This window comes from Aethalodelphis obliquidens, unplaced genomic scaffold (genome assembly GCF_003676395.1).
Source record: "Aethalodelphis obliquidens isolate GAN/ISIS:26980383/991018 unplaced genomic scaffold, ASM367639v1 scaffold3, whole genome shotgun sequence".
NCBI classification, from domain to species: Eukaryota; Metazoa; Chordata; class Mammalia; order Artiodactyla; family Delphinidae; genus Aethalodelphis; species Aethalodelphis obliquidens.
In genome coordinates this window covers 37,798,654-37,823,914 of record NW_020837947.1, presented here as the reverse complement: position 1 = coordinate 37,823,914, position 25,261 = coordinate 37,798,654, and the positions used below count along the sequence as shown (strand labels likewise).

The 25,261-nt window shown below is 36.4% G+C and overlaps 1 protein-coding gene across 1 annotated transcript in view; it reads right to left on the bottom strand.

The window, feature by feature from the left end:
- Window positions 1-24,985, bottom strand: part of LOC113613023 (triadin-like) — a 110,176-nt gene extending 85,191 nt beyond the window's left edge. The window contains exon 1 of the mRNA XM_027093431.1: window positions 24,940-24,985. Within this exon, the coding sequence (XP_026949232.1) occupies window positions 24,940-24,982 (43 nt within the window). The 5' untranslated portion in view covers window positions 24,983-24,985. The remainder of the gene's footprint in view (window positions 1-24,939) is intronic.
- Between the last annotated feature and the right edge of the window lie 276 nt (window positions 24,986-25,261).

The following is a 25,261-nucleotide window of genomic DNA, read 5'->3' as shown; positions in this document are numbered from 1 at the left end:
ACACACACACACACACACACACACACACACACACACACACACACACACATATGCTCTACCATCCATAAACTCCTTTTTTTAAAATTCAACTCTTTACATAAATAGTTTGTGTGAATGGATTTTGTGCAAATTAAAGACAAGTGGTGGTGAGAATAAAGGACAGAATCAAGAGGATTAACAAGCCAACCTACTAACTGAACCAATTAAGTAAGAGCAGGGCTCACAGCCAGAGGTGATCTTGAGCATACAAAGCTCTGGGATTTTGAAGCAAAGGTGGGAGGGCTTTGGACTTTCACAGGGCATAAGTACATCAGAGCCAGTTCGTACAAGCTTGTGAGAGCCACTAGTCAAATTTTTAGAAATTTCTCCAGCTGGGTGATTTCATGTTGGTAGCTTCAAAATGGTTATGGTGGGACTGTTTACACCATGGAAATGAACAAATGCTAATTCAGTGCTATACTTTTTTCCCCAAGAGCGAGATTACCAGCACTCCATGGAAACTTACCCAGCTCTTAGGAAGCATAGGAATCCTAACTGACCCCTGTGTTAAGTAAAACTACAATTTATTTTCTGTGTCTGGGTTCTCAGATAAATAAAGGAGTGGGGAGCGGGTAAAGGAAGGATCTAGTAAACTAAAAGAGTAAGCTGTGCTGGCCAACAGGGCACCATTAGCCACATTTGGCTATTCAAATATAAAACTAAATGAAATTTAAAATTAAGCTTCTCAGTAGCACCAGTCATACTTCAAGAGTTAGAAAACGCATGTGGCTAGTAGCTACCATTTTCAACAATGTGGATATGGAACATTTCTATCAATACAGAATGTTTAGCTGAACGGTGCTCATAGACTATCTAATTTGAGAAACGTCACATTTTTCTTTCTAGGTTTCAAAATCCCCCAGTCATTGTGGTAAGGCTTCCTGGTGAGGTTGTAAACATCCTTCTTGGTCTCCTAATATTTGAGCAAAATATCTGATCATTATTGATTACATCTCTTTACTAACAGATCATGTGCTGTTTTTAAAAGGCTTCAGCCAGAAACTAACAAAACTCTAACATAAACCTTTTAATAACTTCCATGAATGGAAATTTTGTGGTAAAAATTTTAGGAGTTTAAGTAAAATAATACCATTTAAAAAAAAATTAAATTATAACGATAAATCAGAAAAAAATTTTAAAGTTTATATAATGTGAAAAACCATAAGAAGAAATAAAGGGCTTCCCTGGTGGCTCAGCGATTAAGAATCCGCCTGCCAATGCAGGTGACACGGGTTCGAGCACTGGTCTGGGAAGATCCCACATGCCGTGGAGCAACTAAGCCCGTGCGCCACAACTACTGAGCCTGCGCTCTAGAGCCCATGAGCCACAACTACTGAAGCCCGCGTGCCACAACTACTGAAGCCCACGCAACTACTGAAGTCCACGCACCTAGAGCCTGTGCTCCACAACAAGAGAAGCCACCGCAGTGAGAAGCCTGCACACCGCAAGGAAGAGTAGCCGCGGCTCGTCACAACTAGAGAAAGCCCGCACACAGCAACGAGGACCCAGCGCAGCCAAAAACAAATTAAAAAAAAATAAGAAATAAAGAAAAAATAATAATTGTGATATTAGTAACTAGCTAATTTAAAATTTGACTGCTTCCAGTAGGCTAGAATGCAAAAATTGTCTAAAATGTTTAATAATTCTCTGAGTTAAAACATATCATTGTGTATGTTTATTTGATGGGGGATGGGGTTGGGGGATAAAAAAGTCACATTACATAGAAAGTAGCACAGAAAAAAAGAGTAAAAGAGTTAAGAAATCAAGAGTTAATAAATAGTATTTCATGGAGGAATGTGTTTTAAAAAATAAAAATCTTTACAAAGTTTGTAATCTATGCAATGAGACTCTGAAAACATCATTTTAAGGGTTTTATCACACAGTGTTCAACAAATTCTCAGTGCTAAGGGCGCTGGTGGAAGTAATGGCAATAACATAAGCACCCCAGGCTGCTAAATCAGGGGTCTTGGAGCAAGAGCTGAGGGAGGGGACAGTGTGCTGAGTTGAAGCTTGGACACACCACTCTGCATTTGTTCCTAAAGGGATTATCAGAAGTGCTTCAAGTGCAGAGACCTGTATATACCTGTACTTTCTGACATCAAACCATCAAACTATGGACACCACTTTGAGACTATATCTGAAATAATAACTTGGTGACGTACCAGACAATATTGATTACAAAAAAAAGAAAAAGAGAGAGAATTTTCTTTTAAGAGTACAATGCTGTGACTTGAGATTACTTAGGAGTAACTAAAGCACTGAGAAAGAAGCATTAATTCTTTCTGATACGACTGAATTGATGACTTCACAGACTTGAAAAAAGTAAATTCTGCAAGAATAACTAGGGCACTGTACGGAAAGCACTCAACAACAGACAGAGTAGTGTTTGATATAGCCAGCTGGCAAGTGAATATAGGTCCCAGTAAGCATTCTTCCACATAAAATTGTTATAAATGTTATTGACTTTGAAGACGTCCTGGCCTATTGTGATAGCAAATGTATCATAAACCATTGATGAGTCATGAATGAGCCTCCTACAAATAAAGAAATACGTAATAGTGCCACAATTCGATCTTTTTTATCAAGGATAACTAAATCCAGAAACTCCCAAGTAATGGTGCAGGTCTCTACACAGCCCTAGAGATCTCTGCCGGTTAAGAGTTGTTTATTATTGAGTTGGTAAGTAGAAGTCCAAAGGATTACTAGCTGTCCCTTGTATTCAGTCCATTCTCTCCCTTTTAATCACATATCACAAGGCACCTTTTCAAAAGATTTGCTACACATTCACCAAGTGTACATAATCTCTCTAATCTTCCAGTTCACTATCAGATAAAGAATTAAGGTTAATTTTACATGCCTTATTTGATTTTGGTGAACCCATGCTGGGTCTTTGTGATTAGCACTTCCCCTACGTCACAATAAATAATCCTTTCCTAATACTTTCTGAAATATTGATCAAGGTTAACATTAAGGTTACAAGATCCTTTTTATTCAGAGTTTTAAAAAATTCTAGACCACTGAAGCATGATTAAAATGTAGAATAAGTACTATATAAGAAACCACTGTACAGGATCCGCAGGAGTACTTGGAAAATATGTGAGTTAAAGTATAAAAATTTTCACATTGCTCTGATAGTCTGAAGTTCACTGTTTAAAAGGGCACTTCCATGGACATATGTTGAATATTAGCAAGTAGTTGATGCTTTCCTGAGATTATTAATAGATAGTAAATGTATATGCAAATATCAGCTTTTCTTAAGTCTCAGAAAAATGAATCCTTGAGCACATATGCTGCAGAGATGAGTTTTGGCTGAATAGGAAATAAGAAAGTATACAGGTGAGTTACCTTTTAGTACACATGTACATATTAGGGAAAAAGTCAACATAAACAAATTGAGTAATCTGCATAATAGTTGTACCAAAATTCCTCTCTTTAAGGATCCTTCTCCCAATTAGTAATGCAAGAATCTTTTGATCATTGCTGAAAAACCAGTACCTCAGGATAGCATTAATACTGATATCCTTCTCCTAGGCAAAAATATAATGACAATAATATAATTTTGCGCACATTCCAGTTTTGTATACATCTACGTACAAGAAACCTTAATTTATATCAAGTTCCTTTTTCAATAGTTACACGACTAAGAAGTAAAACTAGAGAGTCTTAATATCTATGGAGTTCTTTTTCATTCATTCATTCAGCAAATATGTACTGAGCATGTACTCTGTGCCAGATGCCACTCTAGTCTCTGGAAACATAGTGATTAAACCCCCAGAAGCTTGCCGTCATGGAGTTTTCAATTCTTCTTAGTAAAGCCCATGTTTGTTGGACATGCCAGAACAGTGCTTACTACAAAGAAGGTATTCAATCAAATGCGTATTGAATGATCCAACTAAACCATCTTTAGGAGCTACTTACTTTTTTCATACGTAACTTTTCCATGAAACATAATCTGACCTTCAGAATGTCAAGCAGAATAAATAAGACTCATAATAATGATAAATATAGGAACTATGTATTGACTGCTTATAATATACCAGATACTGCACTAGGCATCTGACCTACATTTTCTCATTTAATTTTCACAAAAACCTCATGAAGTGAGAACTGTTAGTGTCTTTCCAGATGAGGAAACTAAGTTTTACCCATAAGGTCATATGGATGACCTTTATCCAGGCAGTCTGAGTCCACAGCCCTTGAGATAAACTTCTATGTAACATTAAAACATAGTTCTTTCTTTCCTATAAATTTAGTTATATTTATTTACATTTATTAGGTGAACACTATGTAAAAAAATCCACGTGCTAGCCAAATAATCACACTCCAACAACAACTACTACAATGAATAGAACACGATATAGTCTCTCGCTGGATTCAAGGGGATTACAGTCATATACTTAGGAAAGGGAGATGGTATGTCACTGATGAATATACATTAGATTCATTTCAACTGAATAAGAATTTGTCTAATACCCATTATGTGAATGGAATTACATATATAGACAAAAATAACTATCAGTTGGACTCAACTAAAAGATTGCAGGTAGCGCAGAATAGCATCAGCCACTATTTTAGCAGAGTTTCTAAATTCGTTCTAGTTTTATATGTACTCAGTAGATACCTTTACCTAGGGTGATGAGTATTACTGAAAGCTTCCTTACCCTGAGTCCTGAATGCTTTCATTTTTGCCAATACTCTGAGACTGATGTTCACAAGTGTGGCCATCAGATGGCACTAGCCTTTTCCTTTTCTGAAGAGAAGAATTTTGTATGCAAAATTCAGGGACTACAGTGTCACTAGAGGCAAGGGGACAGAGCAAGAGGCAAATTAAACGACTTTTCTAGCCAACAGAGGACATGACTAGTATGTTTATCATTCCTCCTCATTTTTTTTTTCACTTTTGTAATTGCTTAAACTGATCTGTACTCAGACCTTTTGAAAGCTCCCCACTGGACTTGGGATTAAAAACCTTTACAATCCAGGGCTTCCCTGGTGGCGCAGTGGTTGGGAGTCCGCCTGCCAATGCAGGGGACGTGGGTTTGTGCCCCGGTCCGGGAGGATCCCACATGCCGCGGAGCGGCTGGGCCCGTGAGCCATGGCCGCTGAGCCTGCGCGTCCGGAGCCTGTGCTCCGCAACGGGAGAGGCCACAACACTGAGAGGCCCGCGTACCGCAAAAAACAAAACAAAACAAAAAAAACTTTACAATCCAGATCTCCACAGCTTGGTGATTTTATCTCTTATCACTCCCTCCTTGCTCATGCCATTCCAGCCGCACTGCATCTTTTACAGTCCCTTGATCTCTGGGACATTTTCAGTTACTCTATCTTTCACATGGAACTTTTTCCACTGCCTTGTGCTCAGCTCACTCTTTCACTTCATTCAAATCTCTGCTCTGATAGCAGCTCCCTAGAGAGGGCTTCCAAACCACCCTGTGGAAATAGCACCTTCCTCTCTATTCCCTTACCCTCATAATTATTCCTAGCACTTATCACTCAAAGATGTTATAACATGTACCACTTATTGTCTGTTTCCTTCACTAGACTGGGAAGTTCTATAAGGGCAACAGCTTGGTCTTTCCACTGTTACTGCCTAGCATCTAGAAGATTGACTATCATGGTAAGACTCAATAAATGAACACATAAACGAATGAATGAGTGAACGAACATCTAGAAAGAATTACAGAAATCATTTGTCAAGAGTGCAGATTTGCCTTGCACCAATGCCATCAACAGGTTTACTTTCTTTTATACCTGTTTCATTTTGATCTCTTAAAATTTGAAAATTTCTAAATTAACCTGAGGTAAGCAGGTTAAGCATACATTTCAGATGCAAGTATTGTTGGCCTAAACTCCTATATATGAAATTGTGGTTTTATTTTTACACATTTTTACAGATATTAAATTTTTTGACCCCATCACCAGCATCACCGAATCCAATTTGATTTTAATTTCAGCTGAGTCAGGAATGGCTGTCTTTAGGGATGAAAATTAGGCTTTATATTCTAATGCATGAAGGCTAGGAGGAGCAGTGTATATAAATAACATTGCATGAGGAGTTATTTTTGTGATTGTTTTGAAGATTGGAAATATGGTCATAGGGGTTCTTTTAATGTCTATATAAAGCAGAACCAAAAGGTCAACCGATGGGAAGAGAGAAGATTTTTTCCCTCATTCCCCCATGTATCTTTGCCCTTTTGTACTGTAAATTGCATAGGCTGGCATTTAAATGTGCAATGTCAAAGGCAAAGCGCTCGCCTTCAACCTATGCTAAAGGACAGCTGACAAGGGGCAGAAAGAAAAATCCTGCCAAGAGATTTCAATGCTGAACTTGCCTATCGCACATACCGCCTCTCCAGTTTCTCATATTACAGTATTTACCTTCTGGACAAAAGTCGCCAGAGGAGCGAATTTTCTTCCAACAGAGCAACAGCTACATTCCACCTCTGAGACCAATAACCCCTCCTAGCCACCTCTGTTAAACAAAGACACCAAGGATGATGATCTGAACCATTTCGGCCCTTAAATCACGTTTGTAACAGCAGCTATTTTTGTCCAAGGCTATTTCTACATTCTGCTTATTTGGCTCTCACAAGTAAAATTACTCATCCAGGACTGGGTAGGTGTAATGCACAAATACAAGTGGAGTTCAGACACTAATAAGGACATGCTGTAATAATTTCGACCAGAGGCAACTTGTCATAATGGGTAGGGTAATTGTGGCAGTTATTTTCCTGGTCTAGGAATACAAGCCAGCTGGCAAGGAAGGGTGGATGCTCACACTATTGTCTTCCAGCAGCTCAGTAGGAAAGGGACTAAAAAAATCAGTTTGTGCTCACATCATCAAATATGTCTTCAGCTATTGTTCCACATATTGTGTGTGTTGTTTGTCTGTGGGTAGTCAAACCAAGCAGCTGACAGACAAGTTATTTAATCAAGAAGTTGCTAAATCCAATCATAAAGTTTAAAAAAACGTTTAGCTTTAGAAAGAGAAATTAAGGATTATCTACCCAAGTTTTCAAATTTTTCTTTTTCCAGCTTCAAGGTAAGTGATGATGATGACATTCTTCCATCACCAACACTGACACTCTAAAAGCAGTGATGGTCAAAGAGAAACCTCTTCATGCATGCCCAACTTCCATGGAGGTGCCTGCTGAAATCTCGTGTCATTTGACAGAGTGTCCTCTCCCAAGATACTCCTTTCCCCAGGCTGACCCCCAATCTCAACCAAGAGCCATGGATGCTATTCCAACTCCTTGGTTTAAAAAGAAAAAGCAGAAGCCTGGAATGATGAGGGACTTGTTCAAGGTCATGCAGCCAGTGGCAGGAGTAGACCTCACATTTAGTCTTCCAACTGCCAGGAGAGTATTGTTTCATTGCTCATGGCTACTTCCTTCATGGGCCTTAATGAGTGCTTTCTTTATTTGGTGTTATGGACTGATGCTTATGCCTCCCCCCACCAAATTCATTATGTTGAAGCTCTAACCCCCAAAATGTTGATATTTGGAAATGGGGCTTTTGGGAGGTAATCAGGGTTAGATGAGGCCATGAGGTTAGGACCCTGATCTGAAGGGGTTAGTGCTCTTATGAGAAGAGACACCAGAGAGCATTCTCTCTCCATGTATATGCACTAAGGAAAGGCCATGTTGAGCACACAGTGAGATGGTGGCTGCCTGCAAGCCAGGAGAAGACTCAGAATGAAATCTACATTGCTGGCACCTTGATCTTACCTCATCACCTCCAGCACTGTGAGAAATAAATTTATATTGTTAAAGCCATCCAGTCTATGGTATTTTGTTACGGTAGCCCAAGCAGACTAATAGATATGGCAGCACAGAATCTCCCTAGAATCACCTATGGGCCCCATACCAAGCCAGCTGAATCATAATTTCTCAGGGGGTGATAGAGTCTGGGGCTCAACATATCTAAATCTCTGGGAAAGTATGATTTAAAAACCTGCCTAGATGGGGATGCAATTGTCTATACTGAATATTTCTGAGAATGAAAGGGAGTGTGATTAATAACTATACCATTACAACAGATGCAAACTGATATGTATGTCACCTTGCTCTTGAGTGATCCTGAAGCACCCCCTTGCTCCCAGTTGCTGACGATCACTGAAGCTTTGACCCCGGTTTTGAAATCAGAACAGAGTTCAAGTTCTGATCCCTTCTTGTATAAGCAGTAGGATCTTTTACTCTTGAAAAAAAAAAAGAATATGTCATTCTCTTTGCTCATCTGTGAAACGTGGGTGGTAATTTTCGTCCGTTTGTCTTTAGTACCTGAGTGGTTAAAACATTATAATAGAAATGAATGTTGATGTGAATGGGCCAATCTCATATATAAAGGGGAATCCTGAAGTTTTAAGGCAATAATGCAAGCAATAATAATGTGTGGATATCAATGTTAAATTCTCTTCTCTTATGGCTTTAATATATAAAATTACAACTATCTCAAGCAACCTAATTTCTATTGTGCTGCTTTTGGACAGAAATCATTTTTAAAGTCAGTTTTTATAGTTGTAAGAAAACAAATGGTTTCCATAAAGTTTAGAAGTGACTCTCCTTCTGTCATGTAATGATGGCAAAGGGTAGCAGCTCAGATACGAGTATCCTTTCAAGTCTTCTTTCCGGTTCTACTGTTTTTCTAGAGGAGATGCCATGACTTTTCTAACAGCAAAACTGTCTATTATTCTCTCAAAACAATTAACACAAAAACTTTTGAATTCAGTGAAGGTCAGAGGATTAACAGGCTTTATCTGCAATGTGTTTGAGAAGCTAATTAAGACTCCACATACAGCAGAGGAGACTGGGAATACAATATTTAGCTTTCCTCTACATGACCACTGTGAGCAAAAGTGAATAGGGAAAGACAAAGTGATTTGCCTCACTGACAGAAGGCAAATCCTTTTTAAAGGAAATAAAACTAAAAATACTTCTCTTTGACAGAAGATGCTTCCTTTATTTATTGAACAAATGTATTCAGCATCTGCTTTATACTGGCATTATTCTAGGTTATGCATGTTCAGTATTGAACAAAACAGATATGGTCTCTATTCTTTTTTTTTTTTTTTTCTTTTCTTTTTTTAGCTTAGAGGCAACCTGATTAACAAAGAAATCACATTAAAAATTAATGAAAAGAACTTTAATTGTGGTCAACAAACGAGAAAAGGGAAATATTCTTTGTTTCCCCAAAACATTATTTAACAAAATTGACTTAAACAGCCAACTTATTGACATGAAAACAAGCGTGTTATTTAAAGTCATCATAACGAGAAGAAATCCATTTCCCTGTAATTATTTTATATTCATCTACTACAATATTCTTCTTCCAGTTAAAAGAGAGGAAATAACAGAGATCTCAAAATTCTCTGGGGAAGATTATCTGCTAAAATAATGTTTTAGCAGATACGGTTTTTTTGTCTTGCTCTGAACCTTGGTTGCCATACAGTGTGTCATTTTTCTTTATAGTGTTTTGAATGGCTATCTTCTCTGAATACATCATGTTGGGTCAGGTTCCCCCTTATCTCTCACCAGCACTATTTTAATAGATTTGAACTCTATAGTATTTATTAAGATCGTTTTCCAACTAGTATTTCTCTTGGTCTTTCCCACCTGACAGGTTAATATTTGTATGCTATGTATACACACATACACATACATCATCGTGTCAATCCCTTGTTTTTACACTTTCAGTGGCTCTCCATTATCTGCTAAATGAAGTGTCAGTTAGGTATGCCCTCAAAGCTAATAATCAGCTTCCTTTTTAATCAGTACCTGGCTTCCCAATTTTACTTCCCTTTCTTCCCCATTCTGCTCTCTCTCCATGCTTTATATGGACTTTTCTCCATCTTCTTTCCACCTAACCTGTATTGCCCCTTTCAGGGGAACTCAGCCACCAGAGGGAAACACATAACCCAGTTCTGCCCACACATCTAGCATGTGACCCAAGTTTTGCCAAACAGTATATTCCCTGGGAATTTTGAGTTACATGATTTTCCTTGGGATTCAGTGTTTAAAGCCTTAAGCTTACAAAAAATAATCTTGCAACAAGGTGTAGAGAGATTACATGAGACTATAGGTAAGCTATAAGCTGCTGAGAGATGGAAAAAAAGAGATCAAGAGAGAAAGCCATGATAATATCCTTTATTCCTCCCCTTGGACTCCCAAGGAAAGTAATCCAATAAATTATAAACTAGTTTGAATTCATGATGAATCAAAATTAAAATTAAAATATTCCCCACAAAATAGTGGGTACTCCAAATATTTTAAATAATTAAATAATTCAAGTCCCCATGATCTTCACATGAAGATTGTAATGGCAAATCATTATTGCTCACAGTTTACACAAGAGTAATTTAAGATAAAATAGTTGAATAAAATTGTGCAAGGTTATGTAACAAAACTTAGACCTAACAAAAGAAGCATTTGATGTTTTCAGTACTTACTCCCTAAGGCTAAATTCTAGATTACAAACCCCTCTAATTTCCTTTGTTTACCTCAGTAATGCCAATCATCATAGGTTTTAACACCTCCTGGATCTATAATAGATAGTGCAAATTATAACAGAGAAGATACGTGTTTTCAAGGGGCTTCCAGGAAAAAAAAAATAGCAAAAAGACGTAACAGGAATCAAGTACAGATTATTATGTAACAGAAAGGATAGTGAGCTCTTTCTAACTGCAGTTACTTGAGAAGCTAATACACGTGAAAGCATTATGGGATGTTGTATTATCTCTAATTTGTCTTGGGCTGACTCACTGTGTTTATTAATAGTTTGGAGAGAGAAACATGTTGTTAATTTTATATTCCAGCTATAAAATGACATCTTTTCAAGTTGAAAATCAAAAAGAAAGGCAGGTTTAAACTCATAATAAAATTAAAAGAATCATTTGGGTTTGTTTTCTATTTTATTTATAAAATAAAACAAATGAGAGTCACCCCTACTTTTAAAAAGAAACAATTTAAATTACATCAACATGATGTTTTCTGGCAAGCAAGTGCTGAATAGACAAATATAGTTTCCTTTCTAAGTCTGGTTAAGTATATACATATTGTTTTCCACTCTCTAAAGCAGACTACCATAAAACAAGCACTTAAGAAATATCAGAGAAAAATTATTTTCCTCTTATAAGAATTCATGCAGCAACCTGAGATCCATCAAACACAAAATCCTTGATACAATTTATCTACCTGCTTGATTTGATAGCTTTTATAATGCTATACCTATTCTAAATCTGTATGGAAATTTCATTTGGTAATGAACATATAGGTTGGAAATAACAGAATCCTAGCATAAACTAACTCGGACAAACAGAGGAATTAACTAAATGATATAACCTAATGGCAGGAGGTCAGGGGATGGTAGTTTCCAGGGACACGTGGATCATAGGGTTGAAATACCATTAAAATTCTACCTTCATCCTTTGCTTCTATGTGTCAGCATTATTTTCAAGATGGGCTGTCACAACAAGGGTGTAAACATAACCAATGACATTTCCTGGACTCACACTACCTAAGCTGACCACCTTAAAAGAAGAGACCATCTTTCTTTTGTCCTTTGTAAAATGTCCATGGACAAGACTCTGGTTCAGCTTGGATCATGCATCCACACTCATGGGTAGAGTGGCAGGTACATCAGTGATGATGATATGAACCCTCATTTGAGCTATGTGATCAAAATTAAAGGGGAGAATCATTCACCAAATGAGCAGGGTGAGAAGAAAAGGTTTAAAATCGTGGCTTTTTTCATCTGCATTATATTTTTACAGGCTCTCTACAAGTAAGGAAGAATAACTCATACATTAACTGGCTTTCTGTCTGTGATTGTATTAAAACCACTTGCTAGCTAAAAGACATCACATGTTGATTGTAGCTGTCTTTTTGACAAAAACTTGAGTGAAGCTAAAATTCAATTGAAACCACAAATTAAAATTTGCACATACTTATAAAACCAAAATGCTGAAACTGTTGGAAATGAAAGAAATTTATTCAAAAAGCAAATGATTAGAAATGGCAAGAACATGTGGTTAGAACCTCAAGTTAATGACCTTGCTGCACAAAAGGGCTGCCCTGGAGTTATCAGCAGCCATCAGTTCATGAAGCCTTTTACAGCACTGTGGAGACTTTAGATTTTACTCTGAGTGAGATGGAAGCCTCAATAAAGCTTGAAGCAGAGGGAGGTAGGATCTCCATTGGCCTGCGTGCCTCCACAGCTATAACGTGTTCAGCCCCTTTTGACCATGTAGTATGAACAAGAAATAAACTTTGTCAAAGTTGCTGAAAATTTTAGGTTTTCTGTTGTTGTTGTTATTGTTGTTACAGTATGACCTTGCCTACAGAAATAAGAGATGATGGTAACTGAATGAGCGTAGTTCTTAAAGATAGTGAGAAAGGGTCCTCTATGTCAAAGGTGAAGGTGACAGGATTTAATAGTAGGGTGAGGAAGAGAAATAAAGGAGTCACTAGTGATTAGAGACATTTGTGCCTAAGCAGAAAAAAGAATGATATGGTCATTTATGGATAAGAGGAAGATAGCTGAGTGTAGGGAACACATTCTAGGGTATGTGTATATGAAAATTTGAGTTTGTTTTTTATAAACCATATTAATTTGGGGATGTCTAATAGATATTTAAATGGGGATGTGGAATATGAAAGTGGATAGATGAGTGTAGAGTTTAGGGAGATATCAGAACTGGAGACATACATTGGAGACTCATTATCTTAAAGATGGTATCAAAACCATGGGACTGTATGAGGTTACATAGGAAGTGAATACAGAGAAAGAGACATAGGATTGAGCCCTGGGTTGCTTCCATTTTTAGATGCCAGAAAGAAAGGGAGGAAACAAGCAAAGAAGACCAAGAAAGAGTGACCAGAATGTTAAAAGGAGAAAGTATTGTCCAAGAGGCTGAGTAAAGAAAGAGGGATCAACTGTCAAATGCTCTTGAGTACTGAGAATTCACATTTGGATATGGTATTGTGCAGGTCAGTAGCACCCTTGACAAGAACTGTGTGGGTTCAAAAGCCTAAATACAGTGAGTACATGAAAGACTGGAAGAAGAGTGTAGAAAACCCATAAAGAGTTTAGCTCTAAAGGGGATTTGAGAAATGGGACAATAATCTGAGACAAACTGCCATCAACAGGATGCGTGTTTTAATATATAAGAGATGTTATAGGGCTTCCCTGGTGGCGCAGTGGTTGAGAGTCCACCTGCCAATGCAGGGGACACGGGTTCGTGCCCCGGTCTGGGAAGATCCCACATGCCGCAGAGCGGCTGGGCCCGTGAGCCATGGCCACTGGGCCTGCGCGTCCGGAGCCTGTGCTCCGCAACAGGAGAGGCCACAACAGTGAGAGGCCCGCATACCGCAAAAAAAAAAAAAAAAAAAAAAAAAAAGAGAGATGTTATAGCATGTCGTAGGCTACTGGGAATGACCAGTAGAAGAAGTCAAAATAAATTTGCAGAGGAAAGAATTGCTGGAGACACATCCCTGAGTTAGCAGACGGAAATAGCATATTGCGCACAAGTGAAAAAATTGTTCCTGTAAGTATGAACATTTTAATGTATTGTATTGTATTGTATTGTATTGTACTGTATTGTATTCAGCCAAGAAGGCAGAGGCCATAAGGAGATGAATGAAGAATGTCAGTGGATTCCATGGTCAGAGCTCATGAGATCTGTCTTCTAATTTTTATTTTCTAAGGGAACGAGGAAGCAAGGTATTCAGCTGATAGAGAAGGGTGAAAAGGTGAAGAACAATTGTAAAAAGGGGAACAGGGAAATGGTAGCCTCAGAAAGGAGAGAGTGAACTCTTAGGTTTCTATTCCTAAAAAGTAATAGAATCACTTGGCAGCGCCATTTCAGAAGACTCTATTTACTTGAAAAATGTCCACCAAGGCACTGCATATGAGGAATAGTAGAGCAGTAGTAACAAGTAATATAAATTCCTAGTAATATAAATGTAAATGTAAATTTAGTGAATATACTTATTTTTAGGGAGAAGAGGGCCTATTTCATCTATTCTTTGATAAACTTATTTCACATGTTCAATGCCATGTTTTTTTTAATGTGTCCTTTGATTTGTATAACTTGAGTATCTGCCCACCTCTACATCACCACAGTATCTTTCAGGACAATTATTTTTATCTGCCTCTGCTTCTGATGTATTTTAGCATTAATTTTTTCATTCGTTCATCTTTTTGACTTTATGTTTTAAGATTAATAGAGCTAACAGGACTATAATTGACTAAGATAATTGCTCCACTTTTTTCCTGAAACTGAAATCATTTCTGGAACAAAAAAAAGCTTCTTTTGATTACAGAAGTATTATATATGCTCCTCCATGCCTCCTTCATAAGTAACAGACAAACTTCCTAAAACATAATCACAATTCTTATTTTCCAGCCTGAAAACTTTTGCTGTCTGAAAGCTTTTTTCCCTGACTTTTGCATCATAAGTAATTGTTGTTCTGTCTCTTCTACTTTAAGCTCATTGTCATTGGAGTTTTCCTTCTGAGATGTTTCAAGGTATTTCTTTACCCTGAGGGCAATTAATCATTTTTCAATATATGTTCTATATTTTATTTCCTTTTCTCATAGTGTGCTGGGTTTATTCAGACATTAATAAAATATGCTCTGATTAGATTCAGAATAATGTTTTATGCTACAGTAGATAGACAGTAGAAAGAGTGTGAATTTAGGTTACATACAATTAAAGACAGTGAACATTTACTCTGGAATCAACTCTTGACAAGTCTTTTTTTTTTTTTTAATCAGCTAGGAGTTTGACAAATGGCCAAATTAAAATCACAATAATAAAAAGACTTCATTTCAAAAGTTAATCCAGACATCAGTTTCATTTAGCCTGATATTTAATTTTGGAAAAATATAGTCTTATAAGTCTCCTTAAATTTAATATAATTATTCTTCTTACAGGATTAAATCTCAGAGAGATACCCACTCTTCTGCTTGAACACTTGGAATAGTAGACTTCACTGACTGAAAAGATTCCCTATATAATCTTGACCATTCCATAGTGTCTTTTAATTTCAACTATTGAGTCCCAACCCTCAGGGATAATAAAGAGTAAGTACACCTAAATAAGAGGGCACATCAAAGTTATAAACATGTTGATGCCCACCCTGGTTTCTCATTTCCATATTACATATCTACATATCCAAAGTACTCCCTTCTGAATATAATCTGGTTTATTTTAAAAAATCTTTGCTTAAATTAAAGACTCTCATCCAAGTGAGAGTCTAAAACTACAAGGTATAGTGGAAAAGATTTCACTCTTCACTCTAGTCCGTAATTTTTTTTTTTGCAGTACGCGGGCCTCTCACTGTTGTGGCCTCTCCCGTTGCGGAGCACAGGCTCCAGACGCGCAGGCTCAGCAGCCATGGCTCACGGGCCCAGCCGCTCCGCGGCATGTGGGATCCTCCCGGACCGGGGCACAAACCCGCATCCCCTGCATCGGCAGGCGGACTCCCAACCACTGCGCCACCAGGGAAACCCCAGGACCATAATATTTTGATTAATGAAATCTGCAATTTCATTTGCTTTTGGGGGGCCTACATTATATTACATTATCCTGTGTTGAGTTGCTTTTCTAAAATACTTAAGTAGTTTCACCATGGATGGTAGCTAAAAAAGTTGTCCCTTATACTATTCTGTAAATAAATTTTTAAAAAATGACTGCTTGAAAAGAACTCTTACGTTGTTGGGGTTTTTTCCCATGTAGTAACAACTCCATTTTATTGTGGTTTTATTATACTAATTTAACTTTGAGGGAATCAACTTCACCCTTCCAATTTCAGTCCAAATATGTTGGACAAAGTTTATTTAATTGTTCTGCTTAAAAGATAGGACCTATGGCCTAAGCTAAGACAATCAGATTATTCCTTTACTCTCACCACAAACGTTAGCTCAGGAACCGGTCCACAAGGACCAATAAGACTCAATTCAGGTTTTCTGTTTGAGCTCTCAGGAAGCCAATCTATTCTTTTTCTCATAGGACATGAATAAGAGAGGATGTAGGGCAGGCAGTATCTGATATGGCCAATTTGCAATCACATGGGCCAATATCAAGGAAACAGAGTCTAAAAGTGAGGAGAGATAAATCTCATCCTAATGATATCATTTGACCCCTGGGTCAAATGAACTCGAAGACACTTTACTCTAGAACTGTATTTGGATAAACCAACAAATTCCTTATTTTAGATGGTCTGCCATTTGTGAAAGCAAATATCTTCAGTGATAAAGCACTGTTAAAATTTTATGAGTTCCAGTTTCCAGCCGGTTTAAAACTATGTTAAATGTATCTAGGTCAAATACCTTATTACATAAGTCTGTAGCATCCGTGTTCTAAATTTCTAACAGATACCAATCTACCAAAAGAGACACAATTTCTAGACTCATGCCGTGATCTTAGTGTGAGCCCTTGTACATGCTCTATTGTGATAGTGGACATGGTATATTATAAATGTCTATTTGCCTCTTTTCTAAGGTCTTTGAGAGCAAGTGCCATGTCTTTTATACTGACCTATCTCCAATATTTAGCAGATTTACTTGCAAATGTTATGCACTTATTAAATATTTGTTGAGTGAAAAAAGGAAAGCATAATTTCTACAAGAAAAAAAGAGAATCAGACTTATAGTATATGTTCTTTATTTCCTCCTTTCTTATCCCTGTCTGCAATATGATCTCAAAGGAATTAGGAAAAAAAAAGAAGAAAAAAGAAAAGAAAAGAAAAAGACACTAAGGCAATCTACAATCGGCGTTTCCTAGAGTTGGAAAAAAAAAACGTTTGCAGGTTGCTAAAGACAGCAAGCTTTATTTGGTGAACTTCTTACTGACTTTGCTCCATCACTAACTGGTAAGCATGGCCAAGATACTTAACTGCTCCAATCCTGAGTTTCCCTTTCTATAAAATGGGCATTATAATACCTACCTCAAGAGTTGTTGTAAGTATTAAATGAGAACACAGTGGATAAATTCAACTGTTATTACTATGACTTTAAAATATCTTGATAAAAAGAATTCATATTGGCACGATTTGCTAAATTATTTTTAAAATACGCTTTTGGAATCCCAGGAGAGGCTGGAATTGAAGGAGATATTATTTGGAAATTTTTTAAGCTTTACTTTTACTGAAAGAAAAATCTTGTAGGCTTTTAGGATACAGAATACAAAAAAATTACTGGATATTTTGCTTCTATATGCTTAAATGTATATCTCAGGCCACAAGGGAAACTCAGGCTATGTAATTCCCCAACAAATTGGTCAAAATCCTCCCATCTATTAAAATTTAAAAAAAAGAAAAACTTGTTTCTAATATCTCACTTCCTGTACCACTCTGTGTAATCTTCTCATTAAAATTTAATTTATGGTGTTTGCAAAAGACCACTTTGCTTTAACGTTAAATTATTTTGTTTCTTTTTTTTTTCAGAAAATACTTCATTCTGAATATAAACTGCAATTAAAATAATTTATCTAATACGGGTACAGGAAATACTTAAATATCATTATGGATGCATACAGGGAAGAAATAGTCATAGTCTATTTACTCATTCTTCCTCATATGTATTTCAATCCTCCTTGTTGAAAATACTTCACAAATCATAACACAACTCCCTCATACTCAAGTATGAGGGCTGATTTTGTTTCTGTCTTCAGTGAGAGGGCAGTCTGGATTCTCCATAATAAGCATCAAAAAGACTATTAAAATAGTCACTTTGTATACTAGTTTACTTTTTCCAGGCCTGAATAATTTTTAATATGAACATTTTCCCTTTCTGAATTTTAAAATGTATTTAAAAATTCTTTTTTAAACCAAAATGCCTTTATGTCCTTTCTGCATTGAGCCCAAACACACTTTTTCATTGTTCAAACCCAAAGCTAGAACATGGGGGATTATCTCAGAGATCCCACAGCACATTATGACATTAAATCCCTTTTACTATCTCTGAAGCATTTTAGCTTCTATCCGGCTAATCCAGATGTGATATAAGAGGTAATCAAGGATCATAGTAAGTAACAAGTCAGCCGACTTTGCTGTATTGTTTCATTACAAAATCACTTACCCTCAAAAGAATAAGCAACTATTGTCTTACATGATTTCTATGACTAAAAAACACTTGAAAATGGATTCTCTTGCCTTCAAAGAAATTCAAGCATTGTAAATGTTTTTAATATAGTCAAGCTGCCATCATCTGAACTCTGACTTGCAGTCTAGTCTATCTGGGAACTAAAAGCTAACTTGAAAGTAATCTACCGTTGCCCTGTAATTTTGGAGCACCCCGAAATCAAGGCTTGGAATTACTAAGTAGATTAGGTCCTATTTGTGCCAAATTCCCGACTATTTACCTGTTGAACAATTTTTTAAATAATTTCATCTAGAATATACATTAATATAATTGCCCAATATCAGTAAAAAGTGTGTGAAGTACCTGTATATTATAATTGATATTAACTGGGAGATTACCACAGAATATGTAGAATCCCCCCCAAAATTATTCTAGATTTCAAAGTGTCTAACAAATAATGACAAGCTGATGCATTTGTCAAATCTTGCCCAAATGCTTATGTACAAAATTCAAATACAAGATAACTTTCTACAATCAAGTGCTTTTCAAATAGAAAAAGATGGAATGAGAATAAAAAGCTATAATCTTCTCAAAATACAAGTTTGGAAAACAGAATTTTACTCTTTTAAACTGAAACTTAACCATGAACACATATGAAAGATACTATATATTATCTTGCCAATTATATCTGTACATATAAATATTTCAAAAAGTTACTTTTAAATACAAATCAATGTATTTTCATGGTCTGTAATCTGCCATGTAAATTACTTTGAGCGCTAGTAGCTAGAACAACTTATTACAAAAGTTTTATAAAGTAAAACAGATGAGTCTATGTCTGGTAGGCATAGAATTTAATGATATGTTCAAAGCTATAAGCCTCTATAAAGGATTTTTTTGCAATTTCTCAATGACAAAAGAAGATCCTATATAGAAGAATCAAGTAGCTAAAGGTTTCAGTATGTTCAGGATTTAACAGTATCTGCCCCATACAGTAACTGAAAATATTCTATGGTAATAGATATGATTGTGTCATTTAAACAGCACAAGCTTCATGAGCTTTATACTTGGATTAATCTGATCTGGTTAACTTATCGCCACAAAGATATTTTAATGTAAAGTTGTCATGGGGTATTTTAACTGAATGAATGATTCTTTAAACACATTGCTACAATACATTCACAAACTTACCTTTTGCCATTAAGTGAACATCAACAACACTTAGATATATCTTTTTCTAAAACTGAGCCTTTCAATTCAGAATGTATTTAGTATTGGAGTTTTAGTTTTATCACAACAGCCTCTTAATCTTATATTGTATATCTTTCTAAGATGATCTAGACGAATTCCTATTCATAACTGGAAAACACCAACTTTTTACTGTTGGAGTGTCTGTGCTGTTATCTCAGAAAAATGCAGATTATTTTTTTCCCCCATGAGCTCATCAAACAATGAATTCTAAATTATCTCTTACATTTCCACTTATACTTCATCCCTTTAAGCATCAATCTCTCACATTCTGTTTATGTTTATCATAAATTCACCTTCCAAAGCAAAACTAAACAAAAAAGACTCTTTATTCCTTATACAGCCACACACACACCAAAAAAGAAAGAAATTCACTACTTTCTTCTCATTTTTGGATTTCCATTCCAATCTGGCTTTATCTCTTCTCTGTGCTTGTCTTTTCTGCCCTCACATTACAACTTCTAAGTAATATTCACCAAGTTGATAACTTCTTGCTTCTTGAAACATACATTTCTGAAATGTCTCTATTACCAAACTCCTTTGCTTTTCCTTTAACCTCTCTAGCAATTCCTTTCAGCCCCTCTTACTTGATTTTCCATTATCTAATGTCTAGATGTTGGAATTCCCCAGGTCTTGATTCTGTATTCTATTCTCTTCTTCTTCTGACACAATCTCTCTGGGTGATCTCATCTACTCCCAGAACAATAACTGTGATCTATATGGATAACTCTCTCTATGGATTCACTTCAGAATCTCCTCTGAGTTCCAGACCCATATCTCTAATTGACTGTTCAGAGTATGTGGCTGTGGATTAATGTCCTGTCCCTGACATTTACTACCTCTCAATTTTATAATGAGGGTTACAATAGCTTATTTCCTGATTTATCATAAAGATTGAATGAGTTAGTATGTGTAAAGCACCTAAAATAGTTCCTGATACAAAGTTTGGACGATGCATCACATACACCTGAAACAACACACTCAAAAGGAAGCTCTGAATTTTTTCCATCACAGCTGTTCCCATATAGGCTTCCCTATTTCAATAAATGACACCACCTTTTCATTGGTGCACCTATTCTCTTTTCTCCCTCTAACCTATTATCTAAATGAGAACATACTTGTATTAAACACAAATCAAAATATTTTCTCCACTGCTGATACCCTTCAAGAGTTTCCCATTACAATTTTAATAAATTCAAACACCTGCACATGTCCCTGCATATCCTGACCCCTTGTATGTCTTCTCATACAAATCACACATATACACATACCACACACACATGCACATACCATATTCACACATCACACAAAGATGTCCCCACCAATGGCTGGATCCTTCCAATACATCCAATTCCAATTTAAATGTCTCTGAGAGAGCCTGCTGTAACAAGCTTTCTATCTAAATAGCTCGCTGTCCCCACCTATTGTTTCCATTGTCGTTGCCCCAAATTTGTTTCCTCCGTGTCCCTTACCCCGAGTTGTCGACATTATGTCTTCTTAGTCACTGTGTGCCTCCCGTATCAAACTGCAGGTCTCGTTAGAGTAGGGCTTATGTTGGTTTATCGACCTTTAAGTGTACTCACCCCCTAGCACAATATAATAGGCATTTAGTGACTATTTCCCGTAGGAAAGCATGCAAGAATAAATGAATGAGTGAATTAGTCCTTTTCTAGCAGCTTATTTCAGAAAAGCTAGTCTGGTTTTTCAGGATCCTTCTTATCATTTATACTTTTATTTAGCTAATTCTTGGGGGAAAAATCATGCTGCTACAGTTTAGGTAAAGAACAACATAAACTACATTTGTGTGTCCTTTGAGCACTTTAAATTGCCAAATTGTATCATGTTGCTTGATTGAGCCATCTTTTTCAACTTTTCGGGGAACTCAAAGATAGGTTTAGTCATTGTACAATTCAGGTCTTCAAAACCATTTCGGATATGAATTTTATCTTCTAAAACGTTTCTGAAAGTGTCTCTATTATAGATACCTTGGATAGCCTCTTTCTACTTCCATTCTACCCTCCCTCCAGTTGGAAAAATTGCAATGCCAAAAACCTGTCTTCTAGACTCCCAGCATGTTTAATTTCATCATTTAGATGCACCTATAGGAGACTGAAAAGCAGGAATGCTTTAGCAAACAAGGTCGCTTTGATGGGAGTAAGTGGCTGAGGCTGGCCTCAACATTTTCAGTATCTAGTCTGTGGGTGCAAAGAGGCAGGTGTGGAGGCAGCTTTAAAGAACAAAGCAGCTTCCTGGCCAATGGATAGTCCTGGGTGCTCAATAATCCAGTGTAGTCTCCTGACATCAATCCTTCTAGTCCTTTCAACAACTGTGTGTGCATCCAGTTCCCTGTACAGAAGTCTCTCTGCTTATATCATCTAGAGTGGTTTGTATATCTAGCACGGAAGTCTGATACAAACATAGGAACATGTTTTTTAAAAGTTTTTATTTCCTTTCTTGTTTGTTTTTTTTTCTCATAGCATTTCTTCAGGGTAAAACATACCTCATAACATTGTAAAAATATCTTGGTGATTTTTTTTTTTTCATTTCTCTCAATGTTTTTAAACGACATATTTGGGCTTTTTTTTCACCATGGACAATTTCAAATATATACAAACAAGAAATTATTATAATGAATCTCAGTGTACCACTTACCTAATTGCAATTCATGGACTGGCGATTTTATATCCTATAAAACCCCACCCACATTTTCCCTAACAGATCACTACCAAAGTGTGATTTACAAGTTTCATGCAGCAGAGGCTCTTTTATCAAACCTTAGAACTTAAGCCTTAGATTCATTTGCACCTATATAATAATAAAATATAAATATAGTAAAATAAAATAATAATATAACATATAAATACATTATATGTTCTATAATCATAAATAATATGAGTTATTATAAATGTAATAAAATGCCATGATAAAACCCATATATTAAATAAGCATCTAGGCATATTTTACATCTTGTAAATTTGCTACTATTTGGGACTACAGTAATGATATCAGATGTTCTGCCATATTCCTCTGACTACTTTAGGAAGAAATAACATATGTATCACGGCTCTTCAAGATTTCAGGTAATTCTCAATTTTCTCGCGTAACCTCTAGAAATTTTTACTACTTTCATAATAAGTTTCAAACTGGCTATTTCTAAAGCATATTGCTCTCACATGAAAATATAGTTGGAGAATTATTAAACTCTATAAAGAAACATGAGTTAGAAATCAACACTAATTGAATCTCTCTGTCTCTCTCTCTCTCACACACACACACACACACACACACACAATTTTGAGTATTTGGAAATTAAGAGCTTGCAAACTAATAATTTATGCATATTTTAATCAGGAATTTGAACTGATTTGTAAGAGCCAATGGTTTTGTGTATTTAAAAGTAAAAATGACATATAAACAAACTGAAAACTGATTCCAAGAAGGACAAGCTTGTTTTTCAACACTTGCTGAGCAGCCCTCCCCTGATGTGCTGTGCAATCACCCAGTTCAGTCTCTGCTTCAATGGCTAAGCACTGGCCTTGCAGGAAGGGATATTGGCATAATCATTCCTCTTGCCAGTGGTGCACAATCTCACTCTGACATGACTGCTGGGCTAATATCACAGGTCTCCCAGTAGCAGAGAAGTATCAGATTTTCCCATCATTCTCTGAACAGAAAAGTGTTGTGCCCTTCCCCTCAAAAACAAAATTCAAATCAAAACAACCACCACACACACACCATTGTGTTTTGCCAAAAGCATTTTTCATGATTTTGCATTTTCACACCTATGATAAATACTTTGACAATTACAATTCAAAACTTTCCTCTGCAAATACTTTAGTAAAATTGATGGCCCAGGAAAAACTTGTTTCTCTTTAGCACTCAATCATATAGCTGTCACAGATACAATGACCCAAGCAACCAGTTTCTCAGCATGATCACGTGGTCAGAATTGTGTTTTCACTTTCTTATGATAAGATACATATTTCACCAGGAGAATAAAGAATGTTTTAAATAAACAAAATAAATGAATGTTCAATAATAAAATTAATAATAATTCCAATGCAAAGTAATCAGTAATCAAGTCCCAAACTCAAGAGAACACATGGCTGTCTCTTCCTGGATATTTTATGAGCCATGCAATCATGTAACTCTCAGTAGTTTACAATATTTTTACCCCACTAATAGCATGATGTAGGGATTTCCTGTAATTCCTATTTGCTGCTTACTAAGAGTAATCAATGTCTAGTTTGCCATCTTATGACCTTCTTATTCAGCGTCCTTCACCACATTTTTTTTCCAACGTATCCTATTACTTCCTAGGAAGGGAAGTTTTCACTAATGGCATCCAGCCCAGTCTGCTCTCTCCACACCATGTCCTACCTTGAAGCTCTCTTCAACTTCACCTTCATTTAAGCTTACCTATTGACTCAGTTTCTATGACAATGTTTTCAGCTTATTATCACACAGGGAAGATCTAGAAGTCTCATTCACTTTAAGTGTTAATAGCTGAGAGGAATTCATTTGTTACCCCATGCACACAGGCCCTAAGAGATTTGCATTTTAATAGAGGACAATTCTTTCATAACTCAAAGGAATGGAATATCTCTAATGGTGGAATTTCAAGCATCACTGACACTAATGGAGGAAATATTTGGGGTGAAAATACTTATCACCAAACCATAATACTTGAGACAACTACATATCTTTTCACCTAGATTTAAGCTTAACTTGAATAAAAGCAGATATTCATGCTTGAACAAGAGTAAAAGCAGAACTAAATTTAAGGCAAAAATCTAAGCTGTTTCTTAATGGAATGCATTATTATCTTTGCATTCTTTGCTTCTTATCTTTGCAAAGTGAAGTTATACCATGTATAACTCAATTTCATTATGTCTTGAAAAAGATGGCCTTAAAGTTCTCTTCACCTTCACCAAACTTAGACAGGCATCTTCTTGTCCTTTGGCTCCTGATCTCCCTTTTCTTAGAGCATTTACTTTAGAAAACTTGTACTTGTAAATTCTCTCTCTGATCTTTCAAGATATAAATTTTCTTAAAAGCCTCCTGCCAGTTTTACAACCCATGTGTGCCTTTCTCAGAGGCCTGGGAGCCGCCCCTTTGAAATGTAATCATCAAGAAAGAGAGTACTTCTATCTCCCAGTTTCTGTGGGAGGGTAGGAACCTAACTCCCTTGGGTGCCTTGCTCCAAGTTGTAAAACTACACTCTTGACATGAAAATAAGAGAAAGTTTTCTCTTCTTTTGAGTAAGGCCAATCAGCAAACACAGATGGCCTACAATCCTCCCACCCCTTTCCAGATCTTAAAAACTCTTCTGCTTTTTGTTTCAGTGAAATTGAGTTCAGAATGAGTTCTGGTCTCTCTCCCCTATTGCAATAGCCTTGAATAAAGTCTGCCTTGCGTGTTTAACTTTGTCTAGTGCAAGTTTTGCTTTGACAGCCTGGACATGGACAGACTTAAGTACCTATATTCAATTTGTTTACATTGCCCCAAGATTCCTTTATTAACAAACATCCTGAACATAATCTGACTAAGGAAGCAAAGAAAGTACAATACCTTTTTTCTTTACATCCATGGCAGTTTCCTTCTCAGTTTTCATTTTGACATCTTCTTTTTCTGGTAGTAAAATGAGAAAATTATAAACATCTGTTTAATTATCATATATTTCAGGGCACATTTTACTGCCATTAACATCCAATTCACCTTGTATAGAGTGATTCTACATTAGAGTCATAGTCATGTCAAATATGAGTGAACTAGCACCTTTGTAACAGAACATTGGTTTTGGTGTGCTATCCCTTCAGGGAAGGAGCAAATTTTTGCTAAGGTAAAAAAAAAAAATTTCATGACAGTATGAACATTAGATGGCATTGTTAAT